At 37.7% G+C, this 19,729-nt stretch overlaps 1 protein-coding gene across 1 annotated transcript; it reads right to left on the bottom strand.

The window, feature by feature from the left end:
- Positions 1 to 12,266: 12,266 nt before the first annotated feature.
- LOC106733800 (putative elongation factor 1-alpha-like 3) lies at positions 12,267 to 17,629 on the bottom strand (the record flags this gene model as incomplete). Its single annotated transcript, XM_014583923.2, has 2 exons — positions 17,518 to 17,629; positions 12,267 to 13,009 (listed from the first exon to the last, which is right to left on the bottom strand). Coding segments are annotated over exons 1-2 (855 nt in total), but the record flags the coding sequence as incomplete, so codon positions are not given.
- Positions 17,630 to 19,729: the final 2,100 nt, after the last annotated feature.

Raw genomic sequence — 19,729 nt, 5'->3', positions numbered from 1 at the left:
TATTCTTTTATCTATCCTTCACAAACATGACACATTGCTTTGTATACTACAAAGTGTCATGTTTGTGTGTGTGTGTATGCTGAATTAACTTTAACAAGATTTTGTTGACATTCTGAAAAATCAGCTGCAGCATTATATGTTGACTGAAACAACCCTGTTAATATGGCTATGTGCCATCGATCATTTGCTGGGTGTTACCAGGCACTTGACTCAGAGCAGATCACTAAAATTAAAATGCTGACCATGGGAACTTACAAGAATAGGAAGCACGTTTTTTGCTCTCTTTAAGAACATCACATGGAAACTAATACAACGCAGATGGTGCTTTTATTAATACATTCTTGCTAAGAGAATAATTTATATAAAATACAACATTTGTCTCCAAAATTCATCAAAAAATGAAGAATTTATTATTACAAAATCAGCTGAAACAAATCCTTAAAAATCCAGATTTGTTTTTCGACCCTCTAAAGAAAAATCACAGAAGTTACAACAAAACAAGATGATTTCAGAAACTGAGTTTCTATAAATAATTCCTCAGTAGGAAGCATACACAGGCCCTGATTGCTGCAATTTCTGTCTACTGTTTCTTTGTCTTCTATTGTCTTGTGGCACATTAGGACTTTAGTTCATAATAGTCTTAGGACACTGCCAGAACCTTCTTCAGCAAAGAAAGATCTATATTGTGTTTATTCTATTTCATAAAGCAAATAATACTTTAAACATTTAAATTTTCCAAAGCAAAAGTTCACACTAAACGTGTTCTTGACTAATAGAGTTCGAGACACCGTACCATGCAGTATGTTTGAGTTCAAGTTACAGTGATTTACTGTGTACTAGAAGCTTTAATTCAGAGCTTCCCATCACCCCCTACTTTATGGAAAGAAGGAAAGGTAGAACAAATTGAAAAAAAAATTAAAATCTCCATAGTTATGCCACCAAATGAACAAAAATTATTTCAGAAAGCATCTCGGTTATTTGTGACACTCTAAGAATAGACAGTTTTATAAATACTCACAATGTGCTATGAGTACATAGAATAACATATGTCTGGTACAGAGCTGTGATACGTAAAACTTCAGGTCTGGAGTGAAAGGCTTGGCCCTCTCTCCTCACTGGATATCTTGGGAAAGGAGAGATAATTGGACTAAACATGCATTGATGAAGTGTAATATAATGGGAATATACTATATAGTACAATATAACAGGGAGATTTCTGCTCGCTTGTCATAGAAAATATCCTTTTCTTTTTTGATTTCATCCCTAACCAGTTGAATGCATGTTGGCACAACATTCTAGCTTCTGTGTTCTTACACTGTTGTGAAAGATGGAAGGTGAAATTCATGATTATCATGGGCAGTCTGGGACTTCTTCCTCTTAGAGAGATGTAGACAATGCACATATAAATTAGTAAAATAATTTCAGATCTAAGTGATCTAAAATGAGTAAGTAAATTAGTAAGTCAATTTCAGTGGAAAATAAACTGGGACAGAGACTGACTAGAAGTGAGGATGCAGTGTTTAAACTGAATCTTAAATGATATGAAGACAGACGTATGAAAATGTGGGGTAACAGTGTGCTAGGCAAAGAGAACAGGAAACACAAAGGTCTCAGGCAGACAAAAGGCCACCATGAGGGGTTTAGTGATAGGAAATGGTAGTGGGGAAAGAAGTCTATGATAAAGCATTTTGATTTAAGGAATAAAGGAAAATCATTGAATAAAGGGAAATCTCTAAATCATTGGTGCTGAAGAGTAATATCTGATTTAAGCCTTAACACAACCACAAAGGGATTGTGTGTGGGATAGATTGTGGGGATGCAAGAGTAGAAGCAGAAGAGGCAGAAGAATGAGGATGACATAGACAAGGCTTCAGAAGTGACACAGTGGGGAGAAACAACTGGATTAATAGTATCTAAGAGAGAGCAAAAACAGGACTTGCTAATGAATTGGAGGCACAGTGTGAGGAAGAGAAGGCTAAAAATGCCTAGTTATTGATCTGGTCCATGATTTTATCTCTAGTGATAGCTTCATCTAAGGGTTGACTTTTGGAAATTTGCAACGATTCAGTTGTTTATGCGGCTGGATCTCAGTGGGTATTAAGGTTGAAAATGGAGGGAATCAGCAGTTAGCGTAATGGCTATGTCTCTGGACTCCCACGTAGTCGACTGCGGTTCACATCCCAGACCCGGTGTCTTAAAACTCACGCTGGGTGCATGCGCGTGCGTGCCCAAGATCCTGAGAGGAGAGTGGAGGAGAAGGGATTGCAGCGTGACCATCCCCCCTGGGGGGTGATTTCTCGCTTTCTGTCTCTATGTCTCTCCCTGTCTGTCTGGTGAGCACACGCGCCCTCTGGCAAAAATCTCTCCAAAAAAAAATAAAAGGTTGAAAATGGAGATTTGATTTGGGAGACCTCAGTTAATAGATGGTACTTAAAACCATGGGACTGAATACAATCTTGAATGTTCTCACATTCACCTTTTTATTATCTAGCTGCAAAAAAATTGGATCAGGTACATTGAATAATTCTTATTAAATTACTTGCCATGGTATTTTGAAGTTTTTTCTGCTGATTTAATGAAGTGATACAGAAAGGGGCTATGAAATGTGCCTCTGAAAATACATGGTTTTAGTTGTAGCTTAATTTAAAGCCTTGCTGTTGGTACTTTATAACCATGCAGTATTTTCCAGGCATATCTTCACCTAACGTTCTCCGGTATCAGACTGAAAGGGAAGACATGAGTTTTATCATCTAAATTGACTTTGATTGTGCTCCATTACCATTTAGTTTCTGATATATCCAAAACCAATTGATTTACAATTAAAAAACAAGGTTTTCTTTCATTTTAAATCCATTTAATTAATTCTTTTAATTTCAACCCTTATAGAGTTTCAGGGGAGAGCTTCATTTAAAGTTTATTTGTAACTAGAATAAAGAAGATAACAGAAACTGGACAATAAGTTCTTCCGTTTTATAATGGAATCCAGGGTTTCACCACTTTCCCATTAGAATTGTAAGATAAACACTTAAGTCTGCTTTACATATGGTATGAAAGACAAAAGGCTTATTTTGTTAATAGACAAAAAGTCCTTAAAAATCAATCAGTAAATAATGATACACTTTCCAACCAAAGAGCAAAAAAGCAAACGAAAAGGCAAAAAATATAATCAGGCAATTGGCATATAAAAGATGCTTAACCTCAGTTTATACATACTGGACTTATTTTTTTTTTCTCCAAATGTTTCCTTTTTGGAAGAGTAAATTCTAATTTTGAGAAATCTGTCTCATACTTCTGTATATTATTGGTTCTTCATTTCACTTTTCTTAACTCTTTAAACTATTTATCTGCAATTTCTTCGTTTTTCTAATTTATCTTTAATTTTAAATTTGATTTGCAGAATCACTTTGAATCTAAGCAGAAGGAAACCAAAGAAATGGAGGTAGAAAATACTGCTGGAACTAATTATTGATCACCAATTCTGAGCTCCCTTCCCATGTTTCCCATGTTCACTTTTTTTTTTTTTTTTTGAGAAGTTTTTGCCTTCGGGTGAATGCTCGCCAGAGAAAGAGAGGGAGACAGAGACAGTGAGAGGACAAGAGGAAATCACCCCACAACGGGGATGGCCACATCACAGTCCCTTCTCCTCTATTCTCCTCCCAGGATCTTGGGGCACACAAGCACACGCGCCCAGTGTGATTTCTAAACCACTAGGTTTGGGACTTGAACTGTAGTCAGCCATGTGGGGATTCAGCCTGTAACAGCTACAACATCTACTGGCCCCCTCATCTTAACTTTTTTGGATACAATTTTTCAATTCTCTTTTTGATAACTTTTGTTTTCTCAGTTTCTAATTAATAGACTTTTTTGAAATTTTTTCCTTCACTTATTTTAATATGCCCTCTACATCTCTCTATACATCAAAATGTTGAAGATTTTCTTGAAATATCCTAAAGATAAATCTAATTTAGAGTACCATTGAACATTAATGAATATGGAAGCATTTTTATTGAAAGACAGAAAAGTTTCTGAGAATTTATAGCAAGGAAAAAATTCTTAAATTGCATCTTAGAAATGAAAATAGGAGTTTTGCATCTTACATAAATGTAGGTTCAAATGGTCAGAAAAAGTTACTCTTAGAATAAAAATATCTCTTGGAACCAGCAGATGGAGTAATGGTTATGTCGCTGAACTCCCACATAGTCAATCACGGTTCAAGTCTAGGTGGCTCACACTAACACAGGGCACGTGTGTGTGTCCAAGATCCCAAGAGGAGAATGGAGGAGAATGGATTGCGGTGTGACCATCCTCTCCAGGGAGTGATTTTTCACATTCTATATCTCTGTCTCTTTCTTTCTGGTGAGCACACATGCCCTACAGTAAAAACTTATTTTTTTAAAAGAATAAAAATATCTTTTTGAAGAATCCATTAAATTGTTTAAAAATATCCAGGATTAGGAAGCTCAGAAGCCAAGAACTACATTTTTTTTCCCCCTGAAAGAAAATATTCTTAGAGTAGGAGGCAATCAAGCCAAAATCTACCTTGAAGATGAAGCTAAGGTAATTTCTTGGTTGATGAAGTTAAAAAAAACAATTCTCTCCTTTCCACAAAGGCATTTCTTTGATTTTTTTTCCCTTCTCTTTTTCTTTCTGAGTTGAATTCTTTGACCCAGAGCCACTCTATCATAGCATCAGATCGAGATTTGGCTTTTTCCATCTTTTCACCTACACCAATGCATGTCATTATTAGCTTACCAATAGGGTTCCAAATGCTAGGGCACAGAGCAGTCAGTGGATAGAAACACAGAGCAATAGGTGAATGTGGGTTGCAAAGGGAAGAAAAAATTAACAGAAAAAAAAAGAGAGTAAAGTTCTTTGTTAAAAAAATATATTGTATACATCATGATGGGCACTTTATGTAAAATGTAAAATTAATCTGAAAATTAAAAAAAATTAAAGAAAACCAAATGACCATTTACAGAAAAAAAAAAGAAGGGAAAAAGAAAAAAAGAAATACATGGTAATAATAGCAGGCTTTACTAATGTCTGCTGCAATATCAAGAGTGATCCTCATGTAAACAACACAGGATAATACAGTATGCCACAAATTGCTCTTCTATTATACCACAGTAACTGACATCCAGCACAGCAGACAAACCATTGCCTGGTTCCTCCCCTGCCGACAGCGGTGCAACTCTGACTGGAGTCAGAATTCTGAGGGGGCCATCTCACATATGCGCTGCGACAGCTGGACACCAGGGACCTAAAGTGGGTGTTCCAACTGTGAGGCAGAAGCTGCCTTCCCTAACTCAGCATAAACTTAGCTGAGAAACTCAAACATTTTCAGTGGGTCCACGAGTCTCAGAGACATTGTTTTCAAATGTTTGGATGTGTCAAAATGAGATAGAGCTAGTTTGGCTTTAAAAGAGCTACGCATATCTTTCCTCCGAAACTCAGAGCTGGAATTCAATGTTGAACTTCTCATCCTGGCAGCTCAAACTTCTCCATTAAATGCTCAATCTTTTGTCACTCCAACCTTATACATTGTTATTTTTTCCTTTCAGGGTCATAAAGAAATTAGTGACAGAATTAGCTAGATTATTAATAATTATTGGTTAAAAAGGACCATAGCCTTTCTGAAATACAGATATAAGGCATAGTTGGCTAAAACAAACTTAAAAACAGCTAACGTGTTACTTTATTTTAGTTTGAAAAGAAATTATTTTTGGAGTTAAGAAAATGTATCAAACTGAATCTCTACCCGCCCACTCTCAGATAATAACCCATCAGAAACAACCTCAGAAAAAAGAAAAGAGAATGTTGATGGAATATGTGGGCTGAGAAACCTTGAGTAGAACACAAAATGTATCCATTTGATGCAAAATAGAAATAACTATTCATTTATTTTTTAAAGCAAAAGCTGATTCTTCTATTAAAGTACACTATATTACCAAGATGCAAAAATTGACTTTTTAAAAATACCTGTGAAATTAAAGAGACAAGTATGATTTAAATTGCAGGAAGCTTTTTATTATAACTTATATGGATGTAATGCACTTGTGTATATAACTATATTCGCAGAAAGATACTCATTTGGAATTTTCCCCGGATTTATACACACACACATGAGTACAACTTACATAATAAAATTATAAGTTGGAGTGTAAGAGGCAAGTCATGAAAACTGAGTATAAAACACCAAATACTCAGAGAATCAATAATATTAAGAGATTATATTTTTTAATCATTAAAATTTGCAGGATCTATAGGATCTCACATCATGCCCCTGCTCTCAGAGCTTTGGCATGTATATCTATTGTCCACCCAAGTTGTTTTAGTCACAATGGCTGTTTACAAAATAACTCCCAATTTTAATGGATTAATGTAACAATAATCATTTGCATAGTTTTTTTGATAAATCAGAAGTTCAGAAGAAGTTCAGCTGTGAAGTTCTTACTCAAGATATCTCATGGGATTGCAGTCAAATGACTATGACTGGGTCATTTCCCAAGTTCCTTTACTTACAATATGGGAATCTGATCTCGGAAGAGACCATCAGCTGGGGACTGAAACAGCTGGAGTTAATGGGGAACTCCATCTCTGTATTATCTCTGCAGCATAGCAACTACAAGTTGGCCAAGTTTCTTATGTACTAACTCAGGACTCCCAAAGTATGTGTCTTGAGAGAGAGAGAAGACAGCTGGAAACTATCACTTTTTATGATCTTACTTTCTACGGTACTTATTGATGGAGTTAGTTAAACATTTCCACTTAGGGGCCCTGCCAGGTGGCATGGTGGTTAAGGCAGCTAGATCCCACATGGTCAACTGTGCAGTTAAAGTCCCAGATCTGGTAGGTTGAAAAACACACCAGCGCATGTACGTGCATGACCAAACTCCTGAGAAGAGAATAAGGAAGGGATTGTAGCATGGTCATCTCCCCTCAGGGGTACATTCTTACCTTCTTTCCCTCTCTCTGGTGAGCATAAATGCCCTATAGCAAATGATAATAATTTTGTTCAAGATCAAGGGGAGAGAAGCATAGATGGCACCGTGACAACATCTCACTAACAGATCGTAAGAATGTGACATGGGATTATATATTTATATGTCCAACTCCAGATAACACCATCTGCCACACCAACAAAGTGTGGCTGAGACTTAGACACTTAGACTTTTTTTGTATACAGTAATTCATAGAACAGGAACAAGAATAGTTTAAAAATGTCAGGTAAGAACCTGCCACCACCATACAGAAAAGATGTTCTTTTGTGATAAAAAAACATAGTGTCAGGTGACAGCTTTCCATATTTGTTCCATCTCACATATGCTTTGAGTTGCTGTGTGCCTTGACTTTGTTTATCACATGATTATTCAGTACCTACTGAAGCAGGCATGACCCCATCTTGAAGGAGCACCTCCAAGAGAAGTGGGGAATAAAACAAGTGTGACTCCATTTTGAAAGGGTGATTTCATTTTAGAAACTGTGCCTCCTTCTCCCCCTCCCCACAAGTGCAGATAAGATCTGAAGAAGCCCCACTCCCAGGAGCCTCAAGAACCTTGACCAAAACCAGGGAAGCCATTAAAATTCCAGTGTAATCAGAATTTACCCTCAAGACTAATTAACCTGCTTGCTTTGCTTCTGTAACTGGCTTTTTGCTTGAAGACAAAAATCCCTACCCCCTATCTCTCCTGAAGCCCCTTTACTTTGTTCCTTTGCCCTTGTAAATCATTTGTGTATTTTTGGCTTACATAAGCTCCTTTCTCCTTTCACTCCGGGCTACGGAGTTTTGAGAGACATGAGTCCCCCCATGTGCCACCAGCTTAATCAATAAACTCCAATAAATTTGGCTATGTCTGGATGTCCTCTTATTTCTCACTGAATAGACTATAACACTACTCTGCAGTAAGCAGTATAGAAGATGATGAGGATAAAGTGGTAGATACAAAGACTTAAATCTTGAACTCACTTAACACAGTATGTGTGTGTGCACTAAGAATTGTGCTTTTTATTTGCAAATGTGAGGCAAATCTTTAACATGAACAGTAGGCTTAAATTTTAGAATAAGAATGTGTAAAGAACTAAATGGTATATGACTCTGATAAATGAAACTGGATAGTACCATTTTCAGTTCAATAAACGTGTGTGTGTGTGCGTGCGTGTGTGTGTGTGATTTAGAAATTGGTTCTGAAATTATCTAAAGAAAGGAGTTTAAAAATAGTTTTTAGACCAGGTTGTAGTACTATAAAGAACACTTAGCTCAGTTCTCCAAGGGACTTATTGGAAAGAACATATTCAGTTGATTATGTGAATTTGAACAAAATCTAAGTGATTTAGTATATATACATAGGGTTGTGTGTGTACTTAAGTCTCCCCATTAACCTAGTTCATAACAATGTCTGAAACATGGCCAAAAAAATGTATTAATGGAATAGGAAAAATAAAGTTATAATTTTATGACAATTTACAGTTACTAAAAATATTTTTTTTAAATCTGAGGTCAAAGGCATCTGCTAGGTTTTACTTTTTGCTGTATTATCTGCACAAAAGTAAAGTCATAAAATATCAGTGTCTTTGGGACTTTAAAGCCTTTTAGGTCCCAAACTTCTCCCAAGTTTTAATCCATTCTACAAATTTCTCACTAAGGTTGTCCAGTTTCTGATTAAATAACTCCAATGAGAGGGTGACCCCTGGCTACCTATATCCAGTGCTGTGGTGCTTAGACTGTGTTTTCAGTCTCTTTGCAAAAACAAACCAATTCTCATTATTTGCAAATTCTGTGTTCATGATTCTTCCTATTCAAAAGAAGTATTTGTAATCCCCAAATCAAAACTCACTTCACTTTCATAGTCATTCACGAGTGTGAGAAAATCAGTAAAAACTGAGTTGCACTATGTGCATATTCTCAGCTAAGGAAAACTTTGCCTTCTTGCTTCAAGTTTTATACCATAAATGAATGTCCTTGTGATCTATTTAGTGCCAACATATTTTGCATTTCTTTGCCTTTTTAGTGATTTTGTTTGTCTGTCTGTTTGTTTAAATTGGCCCCGAGGCTTGGCGGTGAACTACTATCAAGGGCTCCTAAGCAGAAGAAGGCTGGGATGTATCTTATCGGAGAAACACATACATTAGATAAGCTTTGTGCAGGTATGAGTTATGACGGTATTGGTCAAGAGTTCATTGTCACTGGATCAGTGATACACATTAAATAAAGTGTCTTTTAATAAAAACACATGAAAAACAAGGGTATATATTGATTTATTTTCAACAATGTGAATAGAGGCTTATACCAACCTACCTATGGTGCTTATTTTGGTCAACTTGATCATCCTGAATTGAAGGATGCCTGGAAGATTTGAGAAACATTGTTTCTAAAAGTGTCTGTTTCAGAGCTTCTAGGAACAATTTATCTATGTAAATCAGTGAGCTGAGAGAAAAAGATGTGTCTTCAATGTAGGCAGGCACCATCCAATCAACTGGAAGCATGGGAGGGACAAAGAGAGGAAATGGGGCTCTTTTTCCTCTCCCCTTTCCTTGACCTGTCTTCCCAGAGTCGATTGTGTATTCTGTTGTGGATTGTGTATCTTACATATCCACCTGCTTGATCCCCACTCTGTTTTTCAATTCTTGGTTGCATTTATCCTGCTGGCTCGTGGGTCCAGTGGTTCTTCAGCCTGAAAGACTCCAGGTTCTTTAACTTTGACTTTGTACTCATACCAGTGGTCACTGGAGGGTGCTTTGTCCTGTAGCCAACCAAGGGCCCACCTTGGGCCATAGACTGGAACTGTACCAGCTTCCTTGCTTCACTCTCTTAGCTGCTTCTCTTGTATGCAGTTAACCTATTGTGGAGCATCTCTACCTTGTGATTGTGTGAGATAATCCTCATAATAAATCCCATCTTTTAAAAATATATTAATCCTATTAAATTTGTTTCTTTTGAGAATCCTGACCAATATACTAATCATATATTTTTTCTACAAGCGATAATTCAGCATTTCCTATTTCAGTGTTTGCAGCAACGTTATAGAAATGAACTGCTATGAATAATGAGAACTGACTGCACAAACATTAAAAATATCCTGTATGAGAATGGTAGTGAGATTTTTTTTTCTTGATATGCTTTTTGTAATCTTGAAAGATATTTTGAACTTCTGATTCTTTCTCACTGTAGACAGATGCAATTTTATGGCATTACTTCTAATTTCTAGTACAAAAATTAGAATAATTACAAATCACATTGTTTGTGGCGATTGGGTCTAGCAACTAGAATTCTGTTATCTTTTCCCTCTGTCAAAAACTATTATTACAAAGATATCCAATAGAGTCAGTTTAGTGTAAACCTCCACTGAAATGACAAAAAAGAGGGCAAAATTGAACCACCCAGTGGCATGGTGGGTAAGGCGGCCATATCTCACATGACTCACCATGTAGTTTGAGTCCTGATCCAGTAGGTTGAAAATCACACAGGTCCTGTGTGTGTATATAGTCTTGACCAAAAGAGGGAGAAATGGAGGAAAGTAATTATTGCGTGAATATTCTTGACTGAAGCTTTCTCATTTTTCCCTTTCTCTTTATCTCTCTCTGTCTCTGATGAGCACACATGTACTCTGACAAAATAAAAAAAAAAGGGGGGGGTGGGGGGGAGAAAAGGCAAAACCATATTCACCTGGCTAAAGAATAAGAAGCAACATGATGGAAAGTATGATACAAGCAAAACTTTAAAACCATCTGCTTTTGTCTCAATGTATGTAGCAACCACAATTCACATATTGAAACCTAATTGCCAAGGTGTAGGTATTAAGAAGTGGGGCCTTGGGAAGGTAATTATGTCACGAGGGCTCCATTTTTTTTTTTTTTTGAGATTGTTTGAATGAATTTACTTAATATTGATTAACTACAAAATTTCATATGCAACACATGGGCATTATTATAGGATTTAGCCTTCTAGAGAAATATGTAAACAGGCATTCTGTAAGATTCTGCCTTCTTAGAAAGGTGAGAAATGACCCTAACTCCCAACCAAGAAAAAAATATCTAAATTATCATATTCTTTAAAAAGTTCCAATGGGTTCTTAATACAAGAGTGATTTACAAACTAACTTTTGCCTTAATATTTTTCTATGTAGTCTCACTTTTGACCAAAGGAAGACAGGTTTCTCGTTAAACTTTTAATGGGTCTCAAAATTCTGTGGTAGAGTTTTGGTCAAGTTGTTTCCATTAAAAAGTACTGATTATAAAAACTAATAACTTAAAACTGCCACACACACAAAAAAAACCCAAAATGGTCCACCAAATATTTTCCTTTCCTTCTGAAGATTTTACAATGAATTGTTATCATTAACCAGTTTTTTACTATTAAACTTCAATGGTCAATTGAGACAAACAGTTCTGAGACTGTTCTTCCACCACTGATTAAGACTGGGGTGGCAGGAATTAGGGATATTCATTTAGCCTTCTGAGCTTTCTGGGCAGACTTGGTGACCTTGCCAGTTCCAGCAGCCTTCTCGTCCATAGCTTTGATCACACCAACAGCAACTGTCTGTCTCATGTCATGAACTGCAAAACGACCCAGAGGAGGATAGTCAGAGAAGCTCTTGACACACATGGGTTTGCCAGGAACCATATCAACAATGGCAGCATCACCAGATTTCAAAAATTTAGGGCTATCTTCCAACTTTTTACCAGAAAAGTGATCATTTTTTTTTCCTTCAGCTCAGCAAACTTGCAAGCAATGTGAGCTGTGTACCATCCAGTACAGGGGCATAGCCAGCACTGATTTGGCCTGGATGGTTCAGGATAATCACCTGAGCAGTGAAGCCAGCTGCTTCCATTGGTGGGGCATTTTTGCTGACACCAGCCAACAGTGCCCCATTGAACATCTTTGACAGACACGTTCTTGGCATTGAAACCCATGTTGTCCCCAGGAAGAGCTTCACTCAGAGCTTTATGGTGCATTTCATTTTTTTTTTTTTTTTTGGAGAGGTTTTCGCCATAGGGCGCGTGTGCTCGTCAGACAGACAGAGAGAGACATAGAGACAAAAAGCGAGAAATCACCCCCCAGAGGGGATGGTCACGCCACAATCCCTTCTCCTCCATTCTCCTCTCGGGATCTTGGGCATGCACACACACACATGTGCCCAGCGTGAGTTTTAAGCCACCAGGTCCAGGATGCGAACTGCTGTCGACTACGTGGGAGTCCAGCAACATAGCCATTACACTAACTGCTGATTCCCTTTTTTTGTTGTTTTTTGTTTTTTTTTGGTTTTTTTTGGAGATTTATGGTGCATTTCAACTGACTTTACTTCAGTTGTCACATTGACTGGTGCAAAGGTGACCACCATACCAGGTTTGAGCACACCAGTCTCCACTCGGCCGACAGGGACAGTGCCAATACCACCAATTTTGTACACATCCTGGAGGGGCAGATGCAAGGGCTTGTCACTTAGATGAGTTGGTGGCAGGATGCAATCCAGAGCTTTAAGCAGTGTAGTTCCACTGGCATTGCCATCTTTATGGGTGACTTTCCATCCCTTGAACCATGGCATATTAGCACTTGGCTCCAACATGTTGTCACCATTCCAACCAGAAATTGGCACAAACACTATTGTGTCAGGATAGTAGCCAATTTTCTTAATGTACGTGCTGACTTCTTTAACAATTTCCTCATATCTCTTCTGACTGTAGGGTGGCTCAGTGGAATCCATTTTGTTAACACCAATAATTAGTTGTTTCACACCCAGTGTGTAAGCCAGAAGGGCATGCTCACGGGTCCGCCCGTTCTTGGAGATACCAGCCTCAAATTCACCAACACCAGTAGCAACAATCAGGACCGCACAGTCAGCCTGAGATGTGCCTGTAATCATGTTTTTGATGAAGTCTCTGTGTCCTGGGGCATAAATGATGGCCACATAATATTTGCTGGTCCCAAATTTCCACAGGGAGATATCAATGGTGATACCACACTCACGTTCAGCTTTCAGTTTATCCAAGACCTGGGCATTTTGAAGTAGCCCTTTTTTATCTTAGCAGCCTCCTCAAATTTTTTTTTTTTTGAGAGATTTTCACTGTAGAGTGCGTGCGCTCGCCAGACAGAGAGAGACATAGAGACAGAAAGCGAGAAATCACTCCCCAGGGGGGATGGGCACGCCGCAATCCCTTCTCCTCCATTCTCCTCTCGGGATCTTGGGCACGCACGCACACACGCCTGGCGTGAGTTTTAAGCCACCGGGTCCGGGACCCGAACCGCGGTTGACTACGTGGGAGTCCAGCGACATAGCCATTATGCTAACTGCTGGTTCCCCCTCCTCAAATTTTTTGATGGTTCTTTTGTCGATCCCGCCACAGTTGTAGATCGGATGGCCAGTAGTGGTGGACTTGCTAGAATCTACGTGTCCAATGACAATGATGTTGATGTGAATCTTCTCCTTTTCCATTTTGGCTTTGATTTAATGGCGATTATCATGACACCTGTGTTCTGGCAGCAAACCCATTGCAAAAAAGATGAGGGCTCCATTCTCACGAAGGAGATTAATGCCCTTATAAAAGAAGCTTGGGAAAGTGTGTTTGCCCTTTCACCAAGTGAAAACACATACGATGTTTCATCTTTTAGAACAAACCTTCACCAGACACCAAATATTTTAGCACTTTGATTTTTGACTTCTCAGCCTTCAGAACTGTCAAGCATTGCAGAGATCACTTTCATCGAAGCTCCAGAGTCCCAGGGCTTTAGGGCAGTGCAGTTTCAAAGGCAAAGATCAGGGAGCCCTTGGGATCTTGTGGCTCACTGCCCAGTGCTGCCTCAAGTCTCTACTCCTTACATTGGGCACAGCACTCCTTGACTGCTCCAGATGTGACTTTGCTGGGACCAAATGTGATATGGTAGCAGTGGCCGCTCACTGGTGGGCACAATCAATAAATATTGGTGGCCTCCACAGCATGCCATTTTTGCTGACACATAGTGCAAAACTATGGTGGAGTGGCTTCCTCCACCTAGATTACGAAGGATATTCCAGAGAGCCCTGGAGTCTAGGAAGAGAACTGTCAAAGAGGTGAGTCATGGCAGACAATCCCCACTAGGGAAATCCCCAGCAAAGCCAGGGTTCCCCCAAGCCCCAGAGCTGTAGAGCTTCCAAGGTGCAATGCCAACCTGGGAGAGTTGTAGGCAACAGACTTTGGCATCTGAGAGGCACTGCGTGAGCTGCACCCAGCAAAGCCCCGGTGGCAAGGACACTCAGCCAAAGCATCAAGTCAAAGCTATTCTCAGCATTAGGATAAAAGGTTTGCTCTTCTGGGTTTTAGATTTAGGCTAGTTATTCTTTACTTCCTTTGTATTTCTCCTTTCTGAAATGAGAGTGTCTACCCTTTGCCTGCCCCACCATTAAATTTTAAAAATACTTAACTTATTTGATTTTATAGGCTCACATCTGAATAACAATTTACCTCAGGATGAATTATACTTTGATCCTTGTCTATATCTCATTTAAATTATATTTAGATGTGACTATAGGCTTCAAACTTTTGAGTTGACTTTATAACTAATTAATACTTTGGAGGCTATTGGAACGAAATGATGTGTTTTGAATGGGAAGGGCATAAATGTGGGCACCATGGGTGGAATGCTATTGTTTGCATGCATGTGTCACTCCAAAATTCATATGTTGAAGTATAACTCCAAGGTGATGGTATTAAGAAATGACCCTGGGCCAGTCCATGTGCTGGAGGTTAAGGAGGCTGGGTTCCTCATGGCCCTCTGTGCAGTTCAAATCCTGTATCTGATGGGTTGGAAAACACACTGGGCAAGTGTGTGTGTGTGTGTGTGTGTGTGTGTGTGTGTGCCCAAAATCCCAAAAGGAGGGAGAAGGGAAGAAAAGGGATTGCAGTATGACCATACCACATGGTAGATTCTTCTTGGTTTCTCACTCTCTCTTTCTCTCTAGTGAGCACATGTGCCCTTTGACAAATTATTAAAAGAAAAGGAGAGAGAGAGAGTGACAAGAGGCCTTTGGGAGTAATTAAATCATGAAGGCTCCACCTTCATGAATAAGATTAATGTCCTTATAAGAGGCTCAAAGAAGCCTGTTGGCCTATTCCTTCATGTAAGAATGTAAAAAAGGTGTTGTCGTAAGGACCAAATTCTCACCAGACACCAAATTTTCTAATGCCTTGATGTAGATGTCCCAGCATCCATAACTGTGAGAATAGATGTCTGATGTTTATTGACAGACCAACCCAGTCTGAGGTATTTTGTTATAGCAGCCTAAAAGTTCTAAGATACCATCCTTGGACTTCATGATCATTAATGTTTTCCTAGATTTACAGTCAAAGGCAGTCCTTCAGTAATACCTATGGCAATTGTCTGTATTACAATGTGTAAGCAGGGCTTAACAGAGAGTAAAAATTTTGCTGTATCCTAAGGTATTGGTAGTTGAGAAGCCAAAGAGTTATAGCAAGAGGAGCATTAAGATTCTTGGATTAGCTTTCATTTAGGTTAATACTTTTTTTTCTTTGCCCTGAGACTGTGGAATGGCATGAAGAGAAGCAAAGATATGGCAGAGGTAACTACCATGCATTACATTTTGACATGGTCCCTAATCTTTCCCCATTTCCTTGTCATTAAGTAGTTCTGGCAATGATATTTGAGCTGAAGCAACAAACTCTCCAGGTAGAAGCCAAGAACCAGCTATCTTCCTCATCATCCCTTGTACTCTCTTCTCCTGACACAGCAAGTCCTTTAATTTTTATTGTTGTGTTGGTGCCAAAAGATGGCAAAACCTTTGTTATACTGAGTCTTTGAACAAAGAGTCTACCTCTATTACCCTATTCAATTTGATGAGTAAGCATGAGGAATGAACCTCTATTATGTTAAATTATTTTAACTTTGAGGATTATTTTATTATATTTTTGTTACTTTTCTTTTAGGTTTTAGCTATAGGGTGTATGTGCTCACTGGAGAGACACAAAGAGAGATATATAGAGAGGGAAAATGAGAAATTACTCCCCCAGGGGGGTGGCCATACAGCAATATCTTCTTCTCCATTCTCTTGGGATCTTAAGCATGTGAGCACACAAGCCTAGCATGATTTTCAAGCCACTGTGTCCAGGACTTGAACCATGTTTGGCCATGTGGGAATCCAGTGCCTTAAGAACCATGGCTCCTGCTGGACCCATTATTGTTGTTACTCATTTTTTTTTTTTTGAGAGAGAGATTTATTTTTGCTATAGGGTATGTGTACTCACCAGAGAGACAGAGATGGAAACAAGAAATAACCCTCCAAGGGAGATGGCCATGCTGCAATCTCTTCTTTTCCATTCTCTTTTTGGGATTTTAGGCATACATGCACTCACACCTGGCATGAGTTTCAAGCTGCTGGACCTGGGACTTGAACCATGATCATCCATGTGGGAATTCAGTGTCTTAACCACTATGCCATCTGCTGGTCCCATTGTTACAATTTTTAATGTTTCTCTTTATTAATTTTATCCTGAATGTATGTAAAAAGTGTTCTGGATCAACACAAATTTCTCAGCAAATTTCTCACAATAAATAAACTCATTTGACTCCCTTTGCTTTAGTTCTTACCCCAGGACAGTTTAATGACAGATAGACTAAGAGTTCTATGTTAGCAGCTATGGTAGAATAATTTTTCTCTGCTTATTCAGAACATGAAGGCAACTGTTATTCTTCCCTCCTGAAAGGGATTCTTCCTTATTCTAATCGTTTGATAGGTAAATGAAATTTCTTCTGGGATGAGAAAGCCTATGCAGTATCTCTGTTTTTAAGATCTACTTACCCATAGAGGTCTCTCATTTTTTAGAGTTTCATCACTTTTGAAATGTAAATCCCTGCAGGGATAGCCCTCCAGTCTTCCTGGTACCTTGGAACTTAGCCTAGGGACTTAATTCAGTCTCTAACTATTTGGATTTTTTGGAAGATAAGAACTATTTTATTTTGCTTTCAGATCACAGGAATTTACTAGGCAAACAGCTACAAAACATACTCTTACAGTATGTGGAAATATTTCTAAACAAAATGAGAAACAAACATTCTCTAACTTTATAGCATATACATTTTTGTGGCCCAGGAGGGCTTTTTGCAGAAACAAGAAACCTAGGAATATTTATTTTCCAACTCATATTATGGTCTAGTCTCGCTTAAATAATAGAAGAGGAAAGAGTTCATTTAGTTAAATGAGAGGGCCTTTAAACAACAATAGTGAAAGATAAAATCTACATAGTTAGAGTACATAAGTTTTTGAAGACTATGATTAATGTCAGGACAGAGATTTGGTGTTAGATTCATCGAAGAACATTACAATGACTTTGAAGGTCTTGTAATTTAAGATGTCTATGCGTTTAATCTGGATATACCCAACAATTGTTTGATATGTTCAAAGGTGAGTAAATCTCTACCAAATAAAGAAAATTTTCTTGGAATAAATTCTGAACAAGCCATCGTCACTTTAAGAGAACTCTCACTGAAACTCTGATTCAATCTTAGTATGCTAACTTAAAGTAAGTTACCTGCACAAACTTTGCCAAGAATGTCCCTTATAGGGACACACACTTCCTCCAGCTTGGTTTCACTGTCACCTTCAGCATTCTTTCCTCTAATGATGACCTCCAGAGTTGTCATTCAGACTGACTGTATAGTGGACTTAGTAGCTAAAAGACCAAAAGAAACTTACATTTTTTTTTTCCTCTGTGAAAGTTAAAGCAAAGCTCTCTAACTGAGGTTATGTTATTATTTCGTTAAGTAAAATTGAATAGAGATCTAAATATCAGTTCTAAACTCTTTTTAAATGTAAATTCTAATCCATGTATCAAGGGAGATCTGAGATTCTCTTGAGGAACCACAGTTTTATAAATATAAATCTTGGGTGAATCATATAATAAAGATTCTTCCTTTGTAAACAGAAATCCTAGCAGAAGACAATATAAAATAACATGAACTTTATCCATGGCTTTAGTCTGTTCTTGAATTTAGTTGAAAAACAGAGCCACAGGGATCTTTGCCTTCAAAATCCTAACATTCTACCTTGAATGTTAGACTTTGATAAAGATAATAAAAATAATTCTTTTCTCCCATCAAATCCATTTCTTCAAAAAATTGAGGTAAAGACAGGGCTGTATTAATTATATCAGTGTGGCATTTTGCTTGATGTTTGTTTTTTCCTACCCATTATTTAGTTTGACATCTGGGAGTGAATATCTAAACCTAACTAGTTATAATTTTCCAGCTCTTAATAGTGGTATAATTAAAGTATTTGTAGGCATTGTGAATTTACTTGACATGTAAACAATATGCTTGTGAATGATAAGCATATACTAATTTCCATATCAAAATTTGAAAGCAAATAAGCTTTTTTCTTTTTAAGTCTTTTGACAGAACCTGTTTCAATGTCTTAAATTATTTTTTTTCACATAATAACGTAATAGCATAGATTTGGCTCAAAACAAGAGCATTTATTTTTGCCTCCAAAAGGATATAAATGTTAAGTGATACATGGCAAACTGAATAGAAGGTGAATTTAAATAATTTAGAAGGCAAAAGCATAGATAAATGAGGAAGAATTAGAAAGTATAGAGACACAAAGAAGAGAATCTATTTGAAATAATATTTATTTGGAAGGGAAATGGCTGATTCTGTAACATTCTTCTGCCTATTTAACCAACTACAGTAGTGAATTAAGAATGCCTGTGGCATGAACCAGGTCTGAGTTGTAATGCTCATATATCCTTTAATATGTACATATCCTTGGGCATACCTGGACATTCTCATAGTCACAGTTTTTTATTACATAAAGTGGAGAGAAGTGTCCTTCTCTTCTCTCTCTTTCTCCTTACCAACTAATTTGCCAGGAAATCCTTGTCAGAAAACCATATTAGCTCTTTCTTCAAAATATATAATGGTTAATTTTATGTATCAACTTGACTGGGTCATGTAATGCCCAGATACTTGGTTATATGTTATTTTTGGGTGTTTCTGTGAAGGTGCTTCTGGATGAGATTAATTAGTATTAGAATAGTAGACTGAGTAACCTGTATTTCTCCCTCTCATCTAATCTGTTAAAGGTCTGAATGAAGAAAAGGCTGAGTAAGAAAGAATTCTTTCATTCCATCTGAATATCTTTGAACTAGGATGTCTGTCTTTTCCTGGGGTTGGACTTGGGCTCAAACCGGAGCTGATATCCTCAGCTCCCCTGATTCTCATGCTTTTGTACTCAGACTGGAACCACACCATTAGCTCCTGTGGGTCTCCAATTTGCCAACACATCTTGGACTTCTCAACCATCATAATCATATGATCTAGTTCCTTACATTGAATCTCCTCAAGTCCTCTCTCTCTTTTTTTCTCTCTCAGTCTCTCTCTCTCTATTCAGTTTTTAACATATCACTTAGCATTTGGATCCTTATCAGTGATAAAATAAATGTTCCTGTGTTGAGCTGAACCTATGCTGATCACATGAGAAAAAAATTAGACATTAGAAGAGATTCTGTCAAAAAAAGGCAAAAAAGTTTCTTATTGATTTTTTAACTTGATATGGAAATTAGCGTATGCTTATCATTCACAAATACACACACACACACATATTCTTATTCATAAGTCACATAATGCTATTTTAGTCAAGGATGGACTGCATATATGACAGTGATCCCAGATGATGATAATGAAGTTGAAAAACTCTAATTACATAGTGACAGTATAGCCATCATAATCTTGCAGTATAACGCA

Source organism: Tupaia chinensis, unplaced genomic scaffold (assembly GCF_000334495.1).
Source record: "Tupaia chinensis unplaced genomic scaffold, TupChi_1.0 Scaffold145147_1, whole genome shotgun sequence".
NCBI lineage: Eukaryota > Metazoa > Chordata > Mammalia > Scandentia > Tupaiidae > Tupaia > Tupaia belangeri.
The sequence above is the reverse complement of the archived record's forward strand: the minus strand, read 5'-3'. Positions and strand labels throughout refer to the sequence as shown.